General features: G+C 47.1%; 1 protein-coding gene across 1 annotated transcript in view; it reads right to left on the minus strand.

The window, feature by feature from the left end:
- MAN1C1 (mannosidase alpha class 1C member 1) overlaps positions 1 to 18,561 on the minus strand; it is a 56,455-nt gene that overhangs the window by 15,705 nt on the left and 22,189 nt on the right. Inside the window, exons 3-4 of the mRNA XM_026043376.1 lie at positions 2,027 to 2,142; positions 355 to 435 (exon numbers count right to left, since the gene is read on the minus strand). Coding sequence (XP_025899161.1) covers positions 355 to 435; positions 2,027 to 2,142 — 197 coding nt within the window. The remainder of the gene's footprint in view (positions 1 to 354; positions 436 to 2,026; positions 2,143 to 18,561) is intronic.

The raw sequence follows: 18,561 nt of genomic DNA on the forward strand, positions 1-18,561 counted from the left end.
ATGAAATATTGCTTATGTTTAGGGTACTGAGTAAGTACAAAGTAAGAAGTGCAAAGACAAAGATCACTGCAAATGGCATTGCACTGGGGAGCAATGTATTCAGCTGAAAATGTGCCTTGCTAGAATTGCCCACCAGAGAAAAGATCTCTGCTGATGAGCCATGCATGGTGTATGCAAGGTAATTATGTGAGATTTAATTAAAAGAACATTAGTGGCATTTCAATATTCATAAAAATGATAGGTTTAGCCTGTTGTTATGGAGGGATTATCTGATGCTCAATGAAAAGCTGCTGGAGAACCCTTTCAATTCATTATTGGTGACTGAGACACACACACAGGGATGCTGATACAAACCTCTTCTCCAGTTAAGTAGTATGCGGCCAGCAGTCCTCCAATATAGCGGATGTTCACCTCAAACAAGGATGCTTCTCCGTTCTGAAAATAAAAATGATATTCTTGACTGCAAAATCTGCACATACAAATAGGAGCGGCTACAATAGGGAACGGCTTGTAGGAAGGTATTTAAGTCTTCCAGCTCTCACTCACAGTGTAATGCAGCTTTTCACCTGAGATCTCAAAGCACTTCATTTGCTCTAGAGAGAAAGCTGGAACTGAAGGGCAGAGAATCCCCCCCGACTGCCAATTTATCAACAGCTGACAAGAAATCTCAGAAAATGCTTCTACCATTCAAGGACCCCTCTCATCTTGCAGGCTCGGAGAACATCACAGCCTAAGAGATGCCCCTCACGGACATGTCTACAGAGAGACAAATTAAATGACGTCCGTGTGCCCCCCCCAGCAGAGAACAGAGACCCAGATGCATCTGGTTCACTGCCTCACTCCAGAAGCCACTCACCTGGAACGAGCTCTGCTCTAGCTGCTCAGCTGACGATCAGCAAATGTCAAAACGATTGCATTCAAAATGGGCTTTTACAAAAAAAACCAGGCTCTAGCTGGTGAATCTGCATGACAAATGATCCCTCCTCTCACGCAAACACATAAAGTCACAACCAGGAAGATGTTCAGTTGACACAGCACTGTCAGCCAGCAGGGCAAGGGAAGGGGCACTTCAACTTCTACGCTAGTCTGGCCTTTCCAAGTAATTTGGTGCTAACAAAGCAGAGTAAGTCCTTCCTCCAGATGAAGCATAAGGCAGAGCCGAGCACCCAGAGTTTGTGAGTTCCTCTCTCACTCTTTTGGACCATGGGACTTCCTTGTACATAGCCAAATTTTAATTAACTTCCCTCTTGCTCTCCTTCTGTTGTGTTTTCTGACTACACTGATCAATCCACAGTATTCATTCTTGTCTTCGCAGATCAATCTATTCTGCAGGCCAAGATTAAAAGCTTTTATGAAATCCGGATAAATTATCTCCCAGTTGATTTTGTCCCTTGTTTATCGATTCAGTAATGTACTGAGAGCATTCACCAAATTTATCAGATGTGGTCTTCCTTTTGTGAATGCCTGAATGCCAGTCATGCCCTCACAAATGATGCTTTTCTATAAAGGCAGCTGCATGCATTGTTCCCATGGGGAGAACCATTTTTTTCACAACAGACAACTAGGCTGGCATTAAAAATAAAAGTTTGAACAGCATCAGCTTTTAACATTCTCCCGATGTCACTGAGGCGTTTCCATCCACGCTCCCGTACCGGTACAGAGCTGCCTCATACAATAGCAGCCAAAACAGGAGCAAGGGGCCCCAGCCAGAGGAGAGGACGAGGGACAGCAGTCTGCCCTCCTCAGAGCCACAGCAAATCTAACAAAATGTGGCCAGCAGACTTTTGATGGGCATGGAGAGTGAGCAAGGCTGGTCGTTTGCAAAACTGATGCTCTTCCGCCCAAATCTGAGCTCAGTCTGCTCCTCTACTTTGCTGACAAGGCACCTCTCTCCCATGCAGAACTCTACTGCACAGACTTTGTATTTCCCCATCTCAAATCATTCTAAGACTCTGTGATCAGAACTGACCAAAAGCAGAGGGAACATTTCTGTGACACAGGCAGCTATTTCCAGCCACCGACTCACCACATTCAAGTCAAAACTCTTCTCCACCCACTTCTTCGCTTCTTGGAATTCCTCCTCCAGCTCCATGATGTACAGAGTATCTAAGGCATCCACCACGGTAGCTCCTCGAAGGCCTCCTGCAGTGCAAAGAGAACAACGTGCTCAAGCCTCATTTGTGCCTTCTCTAGCTCTAAGCCAATCTGTGCTGGTTCCATTTTCCCCGCTCCATGCTGGAGTGGGTGGGACAGACAGCAGCTTCAGCCTCAGTGCTGGGGATGTCTGGCTGGGACCTAGCAAGAAGATCTTGGCCACAATCAAGACTGAGATCTTCAAAGAGGACCAGTGTGCTCAGCTGCCCACAATGAGTTGCTTTAGAGAGGCCCAATTTTCAAAAGCTTGACAGTGTTTTGAAAGAAGTACCCCCATGGAACAGCTCAAGGTCCACACTTCTAATCCTTGGTCACGGCTGCAAATCTTGGCCTTGTTTTCCAGTTCTTGTCTTGGTCAAAGACATTAAGGAGCTTCCAGCTCTAATCTTTATTCAGCTGCAAACCCAAACTCTATAATCTGGTTACCAGCACAGCATCTTCTAAGTGATGACAGAGAATTATGTTTTTATTGTGCAAGAACATCCAAGACAGGAGGCTGATCATTCTGTCCCGATGCAGTATTTGTTATCTGAGACACTAAGTAATTTTGCACCACGCTGTGACTCAGGGTTTCCCATTACCAACACACGCGCAAAACACAGCACCAGCTAGACCAGAGCCTAACGTCAGTAAATCTTGCAAAGAGAGAGGAGACAGCTGCCTTGCTTTGCCTAACAAATGGGCCCAGGAGGCTGCTCACCATTCCCCAGCAGATGGCAATGGGACATGGACACCCAGCAAATGCCAATTAAGTAGTTGGAACCACCATGTAATCTATATTAAAGGAAAAAAAAAAAAAAAAAAAAAGCCCCAAAGATGTTTGGATAAGGTTCAGGTTTTGCTTCTGGAGATGCAGAAGCTGCTTGAACCAGTTCTGTCCGTATCATCTCCCTTTCCATTGCAGCCTCAGATACGTGTTTCTATTTGGCTCAAGTCAGTTCCATTTTCTCACTGACTGACTCTAAAATATCACCCTGAATTTCCTTAGCTAGGAACTTTTTTTTTGATTACATGCTCAGATTGGGGTGCCAATTTTATAACAGTGTCAATGTTATTTCAATTCTAGTTCTACTCAAGAAAGGAAAGCCCGGAGAGGAAGGGAAAGCAAAGGTTAGTCACCTGCCACAAACCTTATGGCCTTGGTCTTGCCTTAATGAGAACAAAAGCAACTGTCAGTGATATTCATTATTCCCTCTGCCCAAAGGACAAGTGCTCAGGCCCACTGATTGCGTGCAGGGCTCGTTGATGCTTTCAACATTCTCTTCTCGTAAAAAAAAAAAGGCATCCTGCCTTATTTTGTTGATGTTACAAGATTGCAGTTTTGACACTTTTCAGCCAGTCAGCACATCATTGCTTTAATAAAAACCCAACCAAGACTTTACTGCTCAGCCACAGCTTGCTGGGTTTCGGATGCTGTCTGCATCAGAAACAGGGGCTGCAGAAAAGGGAAGGAGGCAGCGCAGGCAGCCTCTAGAAATGCTTTATCCCTATAAACTTGGGACACGATCACCTACCTGGAGGTACCTCCACAAGTGCAAAAGATGGGAGTCCAACAGCCACTATATCCATCAGTGGGATCGAAAAAGCAGCATTGAGCCGTTGTCTTGTGGCACGTTGGCCAAAAGCAGTGACCATGAAACCAACATCATCCCAGGCCAAGCTGTTTTTATCAGCCTTAACGATTCTTCAATATTAATGACTATGCCATTTTTATGAGCTTTCCTATTAGTGAGGAGACACACCAGCTCTGAGCAACACGGATGCAGGCAGAGCAGGCTGTAAGAGAAGGGAGGGCAGCGCTGCCTGAGGCACAGCCCATTACTGAGATATTCTGAGAGGAACACTAATGGGCTCGCTTTAATTTGATGATATAATCCACAAAGCCTTTCATAATCTGCAGAGGAAAAAAAATGTTGCATTTGCTCAAACTAGCTGAGACAAAGAGACAATGAAGTTACCGTTCTCTGAGATGATTAATTGAAAATATTGCCTGAATTTACAGAGCCAGTAAGGCCTTTAAATACATGAAATCCACCAGGGGATTAGGAACATGCCTGGATCTTCATTGCAGCATAGCTTGAAGTTGCTTCGCTTTCCTCCTCTGTATTTGACACAAAGCAGAGAACAAACTTTGCTTCCCTATTGCTTTGTTTTTGTGTCATTTTAAGCATTTGTTTTACATATTCCCCTAAACACTTGCCTGCCTGCACAGCCGCAGGCTGCGTGTTTTGTACAAGGGTCTTGTCGATGCTTCTTTTCCTCTTTGCAATTGCAAAACGCGGGGCTGACTTCTCTCCCAGAGCTGACGAAGACCATCTTCATCTCCAGACCAAGAGGTACCACAGCAGCATCAGTCACCTCATGAGCAGGATAAAATAGAGCCTCCCTCTTCTCCACAAGCGCGTGGATCAAAGCAGGCTTTGCCGCCACATCTCGGTGACGTGCCAGGCCAGAAAGGACACCTGAGGAGGACCCATCCCCTCCCGTGCACAGCGACACGGTACTTCCTCCCCGCAGGAGGACAGTCATTCCCTGCAGGTGCCTGCTCTGCTCTTGCTTCATCAGACCAGGACAGGGCTGGTGACACTGTGTCCAGTGGCTCTGATTGCGCTCAGCTGTCAGGGAACGGTGCTACCCATATCCCAGCACGGCTATTCCAATGCACACACACCCATTTAGAAAGCTGGGCATGTCTGCTTGACACACTGCTTATTTGGAGATATGTTAAAAAATAATCACCTTTCCCAATCTACACATTATAATGCAAGGGATATAATCAAAGGGGAAAGAGCTTCAAGCGGAAAAGAAATCAAACCCCAGCCTGTCACTTTTGACTCCCGCTGACACTCCCCTCTCCAAATTACTGGTTTCAGCCTCATTGTACTCTTCTCTGATAGAGATTTGAAGTAGAAACCAAAGAGCTCTCTACAGAAACTCTTCTGAACGCGCTCAGAAACGGCAGCTATGACTTTTAAAGAAGACTCCATGTCTGAGCTTCTTTCTCCACAAATCTTAGGTCTTATGTAGGAAAAGTATCCCCAGTCCTGCTGCAAAACTGCCACGTTTCAGAGAGGCAGCTGATGGCCAAGAGAAGCTCCGTGTGCTGGGCTCAGCTCTGCACCCGCAGCGGGTCCCTGCACTGCTCTGGCAGAGCCCATGGCCATTCCGAATGGGAGAGAGGAGCCCTCAGCTGTGACCACTGCCACGATCTGGGGCCTGAGGCAGAAGGTGAGGACGTCTGTCAAGGAACCAGCACGTTCCTAAGCAAAGAGCTCTCGGCAGCTCTTGGGATAACAAGCGGAGGGGCCTTTGTCTGAGTTTCACTTGGGAGAACTTGGGAGAACGACTTTCCTGTGGGAAGTCACAGCTTGTGATAGCGGCACAAAGATTCATCTCTTCAGCCCCTTGAGCTGGAAGACGCCCCGTACCAGCCCGTTCCAAGCCACAAGTGCATTTGTTCTTCTGTCAATGAGAAGAATGGTGACACCCAGGGAGGCAACAAGGCTGCTCTGTTCCTACGTCCACCCACCCAGGGGCCCGATCATCTGCGCGCTCGCTTGTGAGCGCAGCCACAGAGACCCCTAACAAAAGTTACATTAATTAATGTAATGCTTGAGAGAGGTGCTGAATGGGCTGCTCCGCGCGAGGAGGGGCCATTGTACGAGCACGGCGCCCACAGAGGAACACGCTGCGATGCTGCACTGGAGCCTTGAGGTCCCATCACCACGGAGGGGCCTTCACGGACACTAACAGGAGCTCTGTCTCTATAAAAAACCCAGATGAATCCCAGGACAACCCGTTCTCATCCGTGGAAAACCAGCTGAACGGTCTCACTCCCCTTCGCTCCTCTTGCCTCTTACCCTGACTTGCTCCTGATGTCGGCTAGAAGCGTCTTCATTAACACAACCCATTCCTTCAGTGCAACCCGTGTTCATTAACACAACCCCCAGGCAGACTTCTAAAGCCAAAGCGCACTGCTGAAGGCTCATTAGGAGATTCAAGGGTGTTCAAGGGACCAGATGGGGAATACAACGCAACAATGTCCACAGCCAAAGAAGGAGCAGTGACAAGAGCCTGCCCTGCTTGGGCGCAGCCAGCACTGGGGACCTGTTGGGTGACGCAGGAGAATGTCCTCTCTGAACATACCAAGCAGGGGCAGGAGAGAAGAGCTGGCACCGCAGCCCACGGCTCCTCCGACCCCAGGGCAGAGATTTGTGTCAGCTGAAGACGAGCACATGGACTGTGGCCAAGCAGCAACAGACGTGCGGTCCCCACCACAAGCTGGAGGGTGATTAACAGGGAAAAGCTCCTAGGGCAGCTCCTAAGAAGCTAAAATTAACAGATGGGACCCTGTGCCACGTGCACAAGCTTCATCCATTTGCACATGTGCCACCACCCAGCAAGCCACCCAGCGCAGAGGAAAAATGTGAACACATCAGCTCTCCTCTGAACATACAGTTTAAAGGGAGGCCATGAGGGCTGATCAAAGGTGGAGAGTATCTGTGCTACCACCTGCCACACATGCAAGGATTAATTAAGGCTTGAAAAGCACCAAGGAGGCACTAAGTACAGCTGTGGTAACAAATGCAGCTGCTGCTGCTGCCTCTCCGAGCTCCCTTTTAGCTACGCATTATGTGCAAATCAGACCCACCAATTTATGCAGAAACAGGGCAATCAAAGGCAGCAGCTTCAGGTGCACAACAGCAACCTCACATCTGATCATTACCAGGAGTTTGCCTCTGACTTGCTGAAGCTCTTGCAAGCCACCAATTCCCCTTGCAAAACCCAAGCCAAGGCGACCTGCACGTGCTTAGGTTTACAGCCACGGATTGCCTGGGAAAGGCTAAAAATGAAGGGACAGAGCAAGACTGCAAACGAAGGAAAAAGAAAACCAAAGAGACTGCAGAGCACTTGCAAGAGCATCCAGGATATCTTCTGTGATTTCCCTTGGCACCAGAAGGCAGATTGCTGTTTTCCCCGCGCTCACAAAATGGTTTGTCTCCCCACTGCTCCCACTGTGTCAGTTCAAACTGATCAAGCGCTGCCCAAAACGTAGCAGCTTCCGAGGCCTTGGAGTTCGATGCTCCCTTTTCAGCCTATCCAGCTGCCAACCAAAGAAAGCTCCAGCAAAACGCCTGCTCTTGAAAAGCTGCCTTACCAACGCGCCCATGGCTTGGAGAAGACACAGCAGTTCAGGAACACAGTGGTTCACTGGTGGCCACCTGGGCTGCACTGACCTTCCTCCCACCTCCGAGGGTTTGCATGAAGCAGCACAGCAAGCGCAGAGCAAGGGCCCTTGCTGGAGCAGCTCCCGTTTCAGGAGCTCTCTCCAGACTCTCAAAGCACTCCACGCTAGTCACACAAGGCAATCAAGTCTTTTTTCTTCCTTTCTTCCAGCTTTTCTAGCTCCATCCTTAAAAAGCCTGACTCGCTCTCCTACCTAACAGATATCACTGGGGTCCAGGATGGAATTTTGCTCAAAATGAAATACGTCCTCAGAGCAAGGTATTTAGGGGCTTTAGTCCCTTCGCTGCTGTTTTGGCACACAGACCCACACCTGCTCCTCCCCATGGCTAAACAAGTGTCCTAACCCCAGGACACATATTCAGCCTCTGCAGCTCAGCAAATGTTTGCTTTTCTAGGCAAAGTGGAACAGCTGTGATGGGAGGGACAGAGAGAGTCGCCTTCCCTCACTCCCCTCTTCCCAAAATAGACAATTTGGAGTATCACAGTCCAGATATGAGACTTGAAGGACTCCCAGCTGCAAGCCTGGCCCTCGAGAGGCTTTAGAAAAGCTCTAAAAGTGCCACACAGCAAATGTGGGCCTTTAATAGTCATCTTTTTCAGGAAGGAGAAAGAGCTTCTGACTCTCAGAGCCGCCCGGGGATTCGGTAGGAGATGGAAGCCCAAACCACCCCACCAGCACCCACACATTCGGAGGATAGCACCGAGCACCAGGGCACGGAAAGAGGTTAAAAGAGGCATCACCTCAAACGCCAGCGTCACGAGACCCAGGGAGCCTGGCCCAGCACCTGGCCAACAACCTCCCTTATGGAGTTTCGCAGGGAACAGAAACTGGATCTTTCATTTTCCAGAAAGCTATTTTAAAATTGGTACAATAATCCCTTGTGTCAATGCTTAAAAGGAACAGCACAAGTCATTAGGAAGCTATCGTACTTAATCTTGCATATATAACAGGAGTGTTGAAATGCTACAGAACCAAGAGTTTCAAATAGCTTTTTGCTAACTTTAATAACCAAGTTTACAATTGAAAGGCAAGAGCAAAAAGGGGGAGGAATTTTAGATCTGAGCAATGTAAACCTAGATCAAAAATGAAAGGTCTTGACTCCCACTGTTCTTATGTCAAATCATATTTGTCAAAACAAAAATTAGTGCTGAAATCTTGTTTGGAATAAAAATTAGGATGCAGTTCCTACACAACATGATGAACTTGTTAACTATTCAGGCACACAGGACTCCAGTCATTACTAGTCATTTATCTCCACCTCTCGAGGTGCTGCAGGTTGCAAAGGGCAAAACAAGAAGTGAAAACACCAAGATCTCCTCTTATGGTTATGAGGCTATTGAAGGCTTCAAAACATTAAACTGGCTTTGATTAAAATCAGTGCCTTGTTAAAACAGGAGTTCAGGGGAACAAAGAAAAAAATCTGAGTTCCATTTTTTCCTTCCTTTTGGTTCTTTTTCTCACTGATGCTGCTTGGAGACCAGACTGCACTTTTGACATTTATCCAGAGATTTGTGCAAGTAGCCTGGGAGCTGGAATCACGTCACGAGACAGTCTCCGGCCAGCGGCACATTGTGGAATTCCGGGGGAGATGCTCACCGAGGCCGTCATGCAGCTCGAGATCATCTCGGCAACAGAGTAAACCGTGACGGTCGCTGCAGTTTCTTGCAAAATCTGCTCTGCGAGGAAGACTACCCCGTTCTCCTCGCAGGGTGCTCTGGGCCAGGCAGACCTAGGGGTTGGGAGCCAGGAGCTCCCGAGTTACCATCTGGATTTGGACTAAGGTTCCCCACCTACTCTGGGCCTCGTTTCTTCGGTCAGCAAAAGAGCAGGAGGCATTAACTCAAAATTCATAAAGAAAAAAACATTTAAATAAAGCCAACACGCTGGTTTGAGGGGAAAAAAGATTTTAAAATCCATACCTGGAGAAAGTGATGCCATATGCTGACCAAGGTTTCAGCCTGCTCTACGCAGTACCAGTTACAGCAACACAAGCATCAATAGGCAGCGAGGTCGGGGCCACCCCTCTGACAGTGAGCAGTCCCCTGTGTCCTGCTCTAGGCCCCTTGTGTCCTGCTCCTTGTCCCCGTTCATCACAGCAGCTTCTCCACAACCATCCAACCTGACACTTCAGTCTCTGTCCTCACTAAGGACCTCGCACCAGCCGTTCGCGTTCCCTCTAGAACGGCAGCACTAGCCACATGAAAACACTCCATTTTTCTGACTGGGCACACATCGTTTTCAATTCTAATTTTTCCTATCATACTGGCCATCCAGCACGGAGACCTTCCCTCAGATATCACTACAAGAAGATACAATCCAACTCCAGAGGAGATTCTCAGGAGGGAGGAAGACAACTCCCACATCTGCTCACTTTACAAGCTGTCAGTGATCCTTTAGACAGCACTGGCGCTCTTCTTTCAGCTGGCATAAACTCAACAGCAGAACCAAACAAAACTAGCACGTGGGTTACAGCCCTGTTCAGAAAGAATGACATTTCTTAATTAAATTTGCACAGTTGTTTCATTAAAAGCCAGTCTTACAACTGCCTGTAGATGGTACCTACATGAGCATCCCAGGTGAGGCGGTGATGCTGGGGGTGAGCCCGGAGTTGAAGTCTGGCCACTGTGTCTTATTTATTGAGGCTTTTGTCTGCAAACCTGGTAGCTGTAACATGGTATAACTTTAGTCCCTTTATTTACAGTAACTAAACAAATTACATCTGCACAACAAGGCAGCAGTAGAGAGAGATAAAGAGGACAAAAAAAGTAGTCCAAGAATTAGAAAAGATTTATTTCTTTTCTTATCAGCACATTCTCCTGCAGACTGAGCAAAAAAAAAAAGAATCCATTTGCTTTTGAGCAACCTCATTTTTCTTTCCTTTCTAAACAAACCACTGCACCCACCTTCCAGGGACCTCGGCAGAAAGAGCTCCATATTCAAGGTCATTTTCTGTCTTCCTCGCATTCATCTTCCTCACTCTCCTTCCCCAGGTGCTGTTTGGAGGATTGTGTCCCAGATACTCTCCCGTCCACACGCTTGCCAGACAGGCAGGGCAGGGGAGAACGATACCAAAAAGCAGAACTGGACCTAGGGACCTCAGGGAGCTGGGCCGAGCAAGAGGTTGTGAGACCCCATCCCCTCCCATGGCCCTGGGCAACCTCCGCTAACCCCCCTGCTCCACAGGCTACCAACCTCTTCAGTCACCAATAACCTCATCTTATTGATACTAATTTTCTTGCATTTCCCTAAGAAATACTCACGGAGTCCATCACAAATGCACACATTTGACCAGAGGCAGGTTGTCACTACAGACAACGCAGAGGTGATGGCCAGCCTGTAACTCAAGACGCGCTGCAGAGCGGCCACCACCAGGCTGCCCGAGTGGGAAAGCTCAAAGCACCGATGGTTCCCCGCAGCGACGCTCAAAACCAGGACAGCAGCTCATCCTGGAGCACAAAGCAAGGAAGAGACAGCCTTGCAGGAACCGAAATGAGGATGCTCAGGCTCTCCGAAGGCAGCAGCTTGCGAGGCTGGTGTTCTGCAGAGCCACCACAAGACCTGGCCCACCCGGGAGCTCGGCTGCGTTTCTGTCGGCACCAGGAGCCTCTATCCGAGTTCGCGGGGAGCGGGCGCGAGTGCATCTCCCCCCGCGCTGCACAACGGCTCCCAGCACGTGCACCGCACGGCTGCTCGGGAAAACCTGGCACCAAACGCAGCAAATATGATCAGATTTAATACAGAACGTGTTCCAGCTGGGTAAGAAATAGCTTTTTTTTTTTTTTTTTTTTTTTTTTTTGGATGACAAACCACTCATGTTTTTCAAATACCAATTTTCCCCAAAGAATCAAGTCTATAATTCAAAGTGAACTATCAGTGGCAGCTCCCCTCTGAACAAGTGATGGGTGAAGGGGTAAAAGGAAGAAAAAGAAGGCTCGTGCTCAGTTAGGTTTAATGTGGGAACACAGACCATGTCTGGAGGAGATCAAGCTGTCTGGAGCAGGTTGGCAACATTCTTGTCGTGCACTTAAAAAATAGAAAAGGAAAGGAAAAGAAAAGGAGGTGTTCAGCATGAACATGAATCACTTGTCATCGTAACAGCCCTTCATACAGTTACAGCCTTCAGCGGAAGGGGACAGAGTACAGCATAAAATCTATTGCCAACTGATCCAAAAGCATTTAATGCCTGGCATCAGCTCTCCCGGTTTAATCCTCTATTCCCCAGTTTCTCCAACCATCTCTCAGCACTCAGTGATCCCACCACAGCAGGGGCTGTCCCAGCCACTGCACAACTTCAGACCTCCTGGAGCTCAAATCAACTATTTCTGTTTAAAAAGGCCACAAGGAAGAAGAGCTTTGACTGAGCCCCAGCAACCCAGCCCTGGAGATGCTGCAAATCTGCCCTCCGCAAGTATCCAAACCTTTTCCCATGATATACAGCTTGTCGTGCAGGCTGTCTGCCTGCTCTGGAAAGCTCTGTGGAAAATTGGAAGTAGCAAAAGTTGAAATGCTCCTTTGGGAAAGAGGCTTTCTCCACTGTCTGGGCAACAATGCTCAAATGCATGAAGCAGCAGTGATTACTTCTGGCAAAGAGAGGTAATTGGACAAGTGAGGAGTAATTCTGGTCAGAACAGTTCAAGAAGGTTAAGAGGAAGAGAAGAGCAGCAATATTGGTAGGGCAAAAACACTGCTGGTCTTGGTGTCTCAAATTAATTTTAGGCCAGTAAAAGGCAATCTGGTTGCATGCCCACTATTGCTTCCTCCCCCACCTCCTTGAGGGCTTGTGTCATCTAACCGGAGGGGTCTCCACCGGCCACTTAAGCACATACATCCCATCTAGACCTATTATCCATAGTCTCCCTCCAGTTAACGAGCAGAAGCTGCTAACTCCTCTCAGAATTCAAAGGAGGGAGACTTGGCTGTAAAAATCAGGAAGAAGGGGGCCTTTCATCTTCCCTCCACGCTGCCCCCGAGGCAGTGGCGGTGGCAGACGTGCTACGAGCTGTAGCCCCACCGTGTGCTGTCCAAATCCCGGATGCATTCTGCCCTCAGCAGATCTGCTTCCTTCTGGAAGGGCTTTGGGGACCACTCAGCACCTTCTACCTGGGGAGATGCAACCAGCCAGCCCTGAGGCAGTTACAGCCGTGGCCCAGGCAAGCAGACGTCACCTCCCATGGGGTATTAGAGCAACGACCTGAGCCCTACACAAGCTCCGCTGCAAGAATGAAGTTCAGAGATACAGGAATGATTAAAAAAAAAGTTTTGCTTCAAAAAGATAGAGGGAATAGGATTAATTATGTTGTGCAATATGTGAATGAATGGAAGGTGTGGGCCTGGATACCTGTTACCAGCTGAGACACTAAGTGCTAAAGTTATTGCTCATGCATGAGCTGTAGTTATTAATACTAATGGTGAAAACATCTAAATACATGTTAGTTGTGAATGCAGTGGGTCAAGAGTGGGTCTGTTACCGGGGCTCAGATGGTGAGCAGGAACACGTCAAGCCCATGCAACCCGATCAATGTAACTCAGAACCATCTGTCACTCTTCTTCCTCTCCTGTTCCTCCTTTCCCTTCCACTCTTAGAGTGTTCCGAGGGGGAGCAACAGCAACAAGGAGACCACAGAATGAGACCTACAATAAAAGCTGGGAAGGGCTGGGATTGCTCGGCCTCAAGGGGAGAAGACTAGGGAGGCTCCACAATAGTTATTGAAGATAAAGAGACACTGCAATGAATAACAAAGTGAATCATTCTCTGTATCTGCAGCGAGAGGCCAAGACGTCACGGCTTAGCTGTCAGTAGGACAGCAAGGTCAGGCGCCAGCACAACCTTTAATACCAAACGGCACGGGTGCAGAATGCCTATGGTGACTGTGCAGTCCGGGGCAGTTCAAAAGGACCAAGTGACCTCTCACTGTTGCTATTTTACTGTGATAACTCAGCAAGATGAATGGGAATTGTAGGTTTCCAAAAAGCCTCCTGAAGATGCCTGTTAGATGCAGCAAAACAACAGTGAAGAAAGAAAGTGCTCTGCAAAATGGTTTTTGATGTCTCAATTCCCTTCACACCCCCAAAGCTACCTTAGTGACAGGGTACATCACAGTTACAATTTTGGATGTACACAGAAGTCAGGAAATTAAAAATGCTGGTTCCCACAGCAACCAGGATGCAGCCTGCCAAGACAGAAGGAACGTTCTAGCCTAGTCAAAGGTGTTAATTTTAATGCCTGAAGGCGACTTTCACTTCCAGATGTCTAAAGAGGCCTCAGCAAAGCGAATAAAAGCTCCGCGCTCTCCTGTAAGGAAAAACTTCATCCTCAGTTTCCTCATTCCTGAATGACTGGTTCTTGCCTGCAAAACACCAAACAGATTTGAGTTTGGAAAATGAGATGTATGAGACAAAGCGGGGCTGCTGCAAAGACATTCTGTGATCTAAAATTCTGTGACCTTGGAGCAAGCTACACTTTAAATGTGAACATTCTACTTGCATCATTTGTGCCTTCCCATCCTCCAACTTCATTGAAGAAATGATAGCCCTGTGTAGTCACATATTCACATAAAAGCACTGTGGTCAGAAACAGAAATAACCTAGGTGTTCTTAATTGCATGTTTGTATCTAACAAGCATATCCCGAGTATACTGAAATTGGTGTGCAAACAAACTCTGCCTTAGAGCTTTCTCTTGAAACACTTTCATTTTCCCATTTTCCTGAACCATTTTCTCTCTCTTTTCTGCTTGGAACTGCTTAAGCAGAGGAGGGTGCAGGAGATTTTTTGAGAATAAAATATCACAAGAAGAATGAACAATCTGAGTAAAGGCACAAAAAAAAAAATAGAAACCCTTTCCCATTTTTCGTATTGATGCCTCAAGCAAAGACTAGGGAAATTTCAAAATTTCATGAACTTTCAGAAAAAAAAAAATCTCTAAAAACAGGAAAAATCCTGAGAGGTTAAAACAAAGCTTTTTTGTTGTTGCTGTTGTTTTTTTAAACAGGTATAAAGGTCCTCAAATGAAAACCTGCCTCCCACAATGCTACCAGTGCATAGATCTAGCACTAGAATCGGTAACAAATCTGAAACTTGATGTCCTGTGGGATGACATTAAACCTACTCACTGAGTAGGGCAAGAGACTTCTCTTATCCCAAAAGTCACCACAGATGAAGAAAATACAGGAAACAAGTACCTGGAGGAATTGCAGAAATTTTGTAGCAGGAACCACTCAAAATGGGATTTCCTGAAAGCAAGTAGAAAAATGTCCAAATCTATCTCTAATCTAGGCAAATATTCAATGAGATACGTGATGAAGGTAGCAAAAACTTCAACAATAGTCCCCAAAATGATATGTTAAAGTAGTTGAGCTTGAAATGTAAAAATCTAACATAAAGTCAGTTCTGAATCTGCGTAATCTCTTCAGAGGTTTCAAGACTGGAATAGGAGTGAATTAAAAGCAAAAAAGATGTAAGTGATTTTTCCTACAGAATTTATAGTTGCCCCCGTCCTCTAAATAAATAAGAAAAAGCCAAATGCAGGGGATAAATAGAACAAAATTAGAAGTCTTAAGATACCTCCAACAAAAACGCATAGCTAGAAAAATACTTTTAAAAGAGATTTAACTTGTTCTGCTTTTTTACATAGTTCCTGGTAGCGCCTGTCTGCAGGTGGGTTTGTCTCACAGCACAAATTACATAAATCATCTAATTACAAATGGTGCCTAGGAGATAAATTGCCCTTACATTTTCCAAAGGATGTATTCAGACCAAGAGCAGGGGCATCTGTGATGTCAGGTGCTTCTAATTCAATGTTCAGCTGTATGATCCAGGTTCTAATCAAGTCAGCACAGAGGGTGCCAGTAAAATACATGCAGTTAATGCTGGCTGGTAGGTGGAGGCAGCTACAAGTGTGGAAGCTCTGCTCAGTCTTTGCTGTGGAGATGCCACCAGTGTCTCCACAAGCTAAAGGGACCACAGCGAGTGCCCCAGTTTCACCTGCTCTCACTCAGCTGCCTTTTCCTCACACGCTCAAAAGCTGTGAAGATTAGACAATCGTTTCTGCACAACCACTGTCCGGAATGAGGCACAATCAACATCAATAAAGGGGCTGTTTTTTTCTTTAAAGAACACATAAATACAAGTTTACTGTGTTTTTAAATACTCCTTCCAAAGTTGGGAGAAAAAGAACAAACAAACAAAACCCCCAACAACTAATTAGAGCCTGCATCGTAACCAGCTCCGAGTACCGCTTGCAGCTTCCACACTAGTGTCCATGTTCTGCTCTTTAGCTCTTCTCAACATCCTGAAAAGAGGTCCCCCAAAATACTCATTAATCATAACATCTCAACAGTGATTCTCCTATTTTTAGGTTTTCATTTGCTACTTTAATTTTTGGTTCTCTGATTTTTTTGTTTCTTTCTCCCCCATTTTGCTGTGCAAAGCAGTTCCGACAAATCCCAAGACACTCTCCTACTTTTCGGCCTCATTAAACTCGGAACGCTGTTCAGGGTCAATGGAAAGTTCACAAAACCCGTGAGAAAGCCTGGGATGATTAATGGCTTTACACTGAGATAATGCCAAGTTTGCCTGTTTTCAGGAATCACGGGCCCGGCGCTGCGGGGCCGGGCCTGGCTCAGCCCCAGAGCGAGGGCTGCGATAGCAAAAGCGTTTGAGGAAGGCCCTAGGACGCTGTATTTGACGTTAGCAGTTTCTGTTCCAACCGTTTAAATGATTATTTCAAGTTGACGGGTTGCCACCTGCCAGCTGAGGCACAGGAATCAACTTAAATCTCCGTGTGAGAGGTAGGGTTCAGCGGAGCCCTGATGCTCAAGCTGAGGCTCAAAACGGCACCGTTCTCCAGGGACCCAAGGTGAGAGCAAAGCAGGAACGCGGCTCCCTCCAGCATTAATGACCTCCTTGGTGGCTGCAAGGAGCAATCTGTGGCAGGTGGAAGGCAGGGGAAAAAAAATACAACAGGGATAAATGTCAGCTCTAACATGAATCATGCAACCAATTTCCAACAACTTGGATATCTGGAGGATACTCTGATTCATTGCTTCACATTGACAGGAAATAAGCTTGTTGCTACAGATTTCAATGGTAGCAAAAGCCAACGTCAGCTCAGGATGTCTTTCTATCGAGTAATATTCAGCTGAGTAATATCCTACCAAAAACAAGAAAAAAAGAGAAAGAAAAGGGGAAGAAAAAGAAGCCAAGGAGCAACAGTGCTCAGAGAGGAGCAGAAACATCTTCATTATAATATAGAAGTGTGGAGGGTGGAGGCTTCTTCTTTAAACGCCTATGGAGCAATCTGCCATGTCACATGCAATAGGCAGCAGGAATAATTTAGCATGCAAATTCAGAGCACTATTATTATTATTTTAATCACATAAAAGGACACTCCAGGGTTTTCTAATTTTGTGATCACAGTGAAAGAGACACGTAACTAGAATGAAAACTCCACCAAGTGATTGCACAACTGTAGGTTACTCTGTTTTCTGGTCGCCAGAATGCCGCTAAATCAGTATTTTCACCCCATTACCTTTCCCAAGTTAAATATTCATACGTGAACTCACACTGCTCCTAACCGGGGTGGGCACATTCCCTGCTTGCTTCGTGCTTTCCTAGCTAAATCACTGATGCTGAAGGAAGCAGATATTTGTGAAACGTCTGGCTCAATGGTTGAAGATTGGATGTAGGGTCCTCTCCTGGGATGCAGGGTCCTCTCCTGGGATGCAGGGTCCTCTCCTGGGATGCAGGGTCCTCTCCTGGGATGCAGGGCCTTTGGCACCCAATGAAGCTGGGCTGGCGGTAGGAGCACACTCCTACACACGTCACAAGCTTGTGTGAAAGGAGCCTGGCAGCGTCTCCGTGCGGAGTTACTCAAAGCTTCTTCCAGACCAGGCACTGGGCGGGTCACAGCACAGTGGGAAGGGCTGGTACTAATTACACTGGACACTTGTTAGGCTACTCGGGCATTTGTCAGAGTGAGAAAAACCGAAGGAGTCTGAATCCCAGCACAAACTTTCCTAGAGGCCTCTCTACACACGCACATCACCACTAGTCCTGCTCTCTCCTGGCCTCTTCAACCGTTTTTTAACCCAGAGAGCCAAAATAGCCCTATTTCCGAGCAACTGAGGGCAACGACCTGCTGTCTTCAGCACAAGGCACGAGGCCAGCTGAGGCGGACGGCCGGGTCGCGCACGACGCCCCAGCGGCCGCTGAGCTGGAAGGGGCCGTGGGGACACCTGCGAGGACGAAGCCCCCTCGCCTGGCACTGCCCAGGCCCCGCGGCTGCCAGGTCTGTGCCCTCCAGTGCTGGGGACCTGGCTGTGTCCTACATGTGACACTTGTCACCCACATTCACATCAGAGACTCCTTGGGAGCCTCACGAAGATCATAAATCCAGCAATGCCGATAGAAGCAGTGGCTCTGACAAGACAACTCATAATGTTGGGAGTCATTTCAAGAGGGAGACAGGAAGAAAAAAGGGGAACCTAACTAAGAATTGTAATTTTTACACCAGAATTAATATACTATTGTGCAGTTAGGTGGTGAAAAATGACTGTCTAACAACACAGCAAGGTTCCATATTTACTTGCTGTCACTGATTTCAAAGCAAAGTGGCTCAGGTTATAAGTCAAAAACGGATTCTACTGCTGCCAGCACTGCACACTTCATGAGATATCTGAAAATCAGGCTTCTTACCTTATCACTGTTAAAAGACTCTGCAATCAAAATGTAACTGACAATTCGGCTGATGCATGAGCAGAAATAGATGCCAGCTCATTCTCCCATAGCCGCAGAAACTCCGTAAAGCTAACAGGATTTTAAAAACATTTTGTCAGAAAAATAAGTGGCTATGACAGAGCCGGGGAGCGGGCAGAATAGTGATTCAGCTCCCAGCGCTGGGTATCGCAGTGACAGGTGCATTTCGAGCCCCACGCTGCCCTCTCTAGAAGCCTCATCCAAGGAATTCAATGCACACACTGCAAGCAGCAGTTAATTCGGTGCTCACCAAAGGCAGGAATGCTGAGAAGCTGGGGTCAGAAGGGTTAAAGGAGCCCGATGAACATGTGGAATAAACCACGTGCCTGCCAGTCTCTGGCCTTCACCCTTAGCTGCAAACTCGACCCCAGGTTCATCCAACCTTTTCCTTCGATCTCTCTCCTAA

Source organism: Nothoprocta perdicaria, unplaced genomic scaffold (genome assembly GCF_003342845.1).
Source record: "Nothoprocta perdicaria isolate Ctin4 unplaced genomic scaffold, notPer1 scaffold_33, whole genome shotgun sequence".
Lineage (NCBI taxonomy): Eukaryota > Metazoa > Chordata > Aves > Tinamiformes > Tinamidae > Nothoprocta > Nothoprocta perdicaria.